Source organism: Octopus bimaculoides, chromosome 11, assembly GCF_001194135.2.
Source record: "Octopus bimaculoides isolate UCB-OBI-ISO-001 chromosome 11, ASM119413v2, whole genome shotgun sequence".
Lineage (NCBI taxonomy): Eukaryota > Metazoa > Mollusca > Cephalopoda > Octopoda > Octopodidae > Octopus > Octopus bimaculoides.
The window spans coordinates 207,961-211,668 of NC_068991.1; the positions used below are offsets into that span (position 1 = coordinate 207,961).

The 3,708-nt window shown below is 36.7% G+C and overlaps 1 protein-coding gene across 1 annotated transcript in view; it reads left to right on the top strand.

The window, feature by feature from the left end:
• Window positions 1-3,679, top strand: part of LOC106881191 (uncharacterized) — a 21,076-nt gene extending 17,397 nt beyond the window's left edge. Inside the window, exons 6-9 of the mRNA XM_014931487.2 lie at window positions 3-57; window positions 168-256; window positions 1,552-1,665; window positions 2,454-3,679. Coding sequence (XP_014786973.1) covers window positions 3-57; window positions 168-256; window positions 1,552-1,665; window positions 2,454-2,666 — 471 coding nt within the window. The 3' untranslated portion in view covers window positions 2,667-3,679. The remainder of the gene's footprint in view (window positions 1-2; window positions 58-167; window positions 257-1,551; window positions 1,666-2,453) is intronic.
• Window positions 3,680-3,708: the final 29 nt, after the last annotated feature.

Below are 3,708 nucleotides of genomic sequence, written 5' to 3' on the forward strand. Positions count from 1 at the left end.
AGGAGGAGGAGGAGGAGGAGCCAACATTCTTGAAAGTTTGCCTAAATCCATGGAACTGTCATAGAACTGTCAGAAGCTTTATAGCATCTATTTACACACACACACTCAAGCAATTCTTGTGATTCACTGAGTTTCCCTAATTAAACTTTAAATTCTGTCTTTTCCAGCTGCAGAAGAGTGCAACTCAATCAGAGACACATACCTTGTAAATTATATTTGTTTAAAGGACCATAACGAACTTGATGATTCATCACCAGTAAGTAATTAGCAATCACAGTCCACACATTCTCATTTGTTCTCTCTTTCCACAATATTTGTTCTCAGACTTTCTGAAACTGTCTTCACTTTGAAACACCACAACATTCTTTCTCTGATATTAGGTCATCAAGAATGAAATTTGTAGTAAGATATATGGTAAACTTTGACAGCTGCTCATTTTGTGCCATCATTATATTTTGAAAATTTTTATTTTTTGCTAGAAAGCTGACATATCTATTTCTTTATTCGAACTCATTTTGTGCTTTATAAAGTATCTATAAATTGTTTTTTGCTATTTTTGTTTAGAGATGGTTAAGTCAGATATTCATACAGTTTTGAAATAGGAGTTCTTTCTTGGAAATACAGCATCACAGACAGCTCGGAATATTAGTAGAGGTTATAACCCTAACCCTAAAATTTCTTAGTTCACTACAATAAATAAGTAAGGGACTAAATTTTTATGCAGAAGTACTCCTTAAGTACTCCCAGTCATTGTTGTGAAGTTCTCATTCCCTAAAAGACAATATCCTCTCTTACCGCTTCATATTTGGGAGATATACTTCCCTGATGAGTGCTAATAATACAGAAATACATCCACAGTTATCCTGACTCTATCAAACATCAGACTTACTGTAGTTTATTTTTTAATTATTTTTAATGAATTGCAACTCCAGTTTGTCTCCTTTCCCCCTTTTTATTGTAGAATTAATTAATTACTAAGATAATGCTTTTCCTTCATCAATGCATGCTTCACTGGACAAGGATACATTAAACACTGATGCGTATCAACTGACTTGGTAGACACCCACAAGATTATCCACATTCTTTCCAACAATAATCTCAGGCACCTTTTAGCTCTCATGTGTCTAACACTCATGGACATGCTTACAAAATCAAAAAATAGCACAGAGCCCATGACTTTTGGAAACATATTTTGATGCCCAGAATAGCATGTTCGCCATCAGGACACTACATCCTTCAAAACTTCAATGCTTCCTGAAATTTGTCAACTGCATCCCTAATAAAACACCCACACACATTTTATTAAACAACTCATTCGCTGTTCATTTTTTGTGCATTATTCTATGTCCTGTGCATGCACTTTTAGCTACCTTTTTTAATGAGTTGAAGCACACCTGAGCATTGTATACAATAACATCATTATCATTTTTATAAAATTCATGCAAGAAATGCATTAAAGTTTATTTCTCTCTCTACTTATGCCTCCACTCCTTCCGCAACCTTGTCTCCAGTCCAAGAAACCATGCAGTCTTTTACCATATCCATTTTCAGGAGAAGCTATTCCAATGGTTGTGTTGTTACATTGCCGAAAATCAGTATGAGAATCGGAACTTCCTTATTAATATGGTCGGAATTGATATCAATTCTAATTCATTTAATCAAACAGTGAGTTTATTTTTTCCCTTTCTCTTTCTCGTTCTCTCTCACCCTCTCTCTCACCCTCTCTCTCATCCTCTCTCTCACCCTTTCTCTCACCCTCTCTCTCACCCTCTCTCTCACCCTCTCTCTCGTACACACACACACACAGGTGCATATTTCTAATCCTCTGTCCTCCTTCAGGGTGCTGGAAAGGAGATGCGTTACGTCGTTGGCCAGCCATGTCTGGCAGCTAAGAGATGAAGAGATTCCATACTTGATCATATGGAAAATATTCAAGAACCCAGGCCCCTGCATCAATGGCACGAACTGGTGCAAGCTATGCCTTGCTGAATGCATGAGGATCCTTAAAGACTTGCTCATGCCGGGGGCCATCCTGAACTCCAGAATGGAGATTTTCAGGCCATGCTTGCATTTTAGAAAATTCCTGCTGGCTTTTTGGAATTTGCAGGGTGGAGCTACAGTCAGAAACCAATAATAGCCAAGGCCAACGGGAGACAATCATTTACCTTCGTGGTGCTTTGATAACCGCAAGATGGCTGCACAGCCAAAGATCGATGGCAAAGGGAGATAATCTTCTAGGGTTTTCGCTTTAAAACAAGGCTTTTCTCCCTCCATATTTTGAAGAGGTCTCAGACCAGCAGGGTTTGGGGTGTGAAGATACACCATAAGGCTAAACCCGCCTACCCCACTATAATATGTATATATATATATATATATATATATATACATGCAAACACACACACACAAGTATTCATTCATTTATTTGTAGCTTTTCTCTATTTTTTCGTTTGCAGTCTAACAAGAAACCAGTGCTCTTCTTTGAAGTCAATAATTCTGTTTTGAAGAAATACATGGAATGCCGTACACGAGACGTGAAACAGCAGCTGAAGGAAGTGAAGACAGTCATCTCAACTGAAAATGAAGTTTACTTGTTCTCTCCAGACACAGATTCAGAACTTTGCAAGCACATAGCATGGTGCTTCACTGAGTACCGTGAAAGTATATAAGGACTTGAGCTGCTCAATGACTCATTATCAACATTTCCTGCTCGTCATTGCTGCCATTCTATAATTCCTGGACATTATAACCAAAGTTTTCCTAATTCCAAACCCATTCACTCTTCCTTCCCTCCTCCTTGTTTCATCTCTTAAATATTTTATTTTTGGTTATTTTTGTAGCATAATTATTGAAAAATGAACTGATATATCGTCATGAATAACATCTATAAATATACATACATACATAAATATATACACATATATATGCATATATGAAATACATAGATACATACACACCCATATATGTATATGCAGCGAAGGAGGCATCATTCAAAAGCTAAACCAATACAAAGTGCATTGTGATCAGTGATGTGTAACACTATCCAATAGTCTTGTCAATACTTTGGTGTATGTGTGTGTGTGTGTGTATTGAAAGAAAGAAAATGGAGAATTCATTATTATCTATTTTCTTTCTTTCAATATTAATAATATGAACTTCTATAATAATCCCTAACATATACTCAAGACGTTCTCCTTATTTATAGTGATTAACCAGTGGAACTTTTGGATTACTTAATCCCTAATGAGGACCTGACATCAAATGCTGCTTCCTACAAGCATGGAATTCGCTGTACTCTGATTAGACCCCAGAAGGGACCTAACAATCTAAAAACAGCCCAAGGAAACAATCCTCTGTTCCCCTTCTTTTGGCTCACAAGCCACAAGAACTGGTCTAAGGGAGATAATGCATCCTCACTGACTCTGGACTCCTTATTCTGTGGAGAATTACTGACCAAATGACCATAAAGGTCCCAGAAGTGAAGAATTATATTTGTCTTTGGCTTAAGAATCTGATAGGATGTTCAAGAGGTTAAGCCCTTTGTGGATGGGAAACCAATGGTCACTCTATAACTGGACATAGTCTGAAATACTTATAAATATATATGCGTATCTACATATACATACACACACACACACACACACACACACATATGCGTATATATATATATATATATATATATATATATATATGTATGTAAGTCTGTAATTC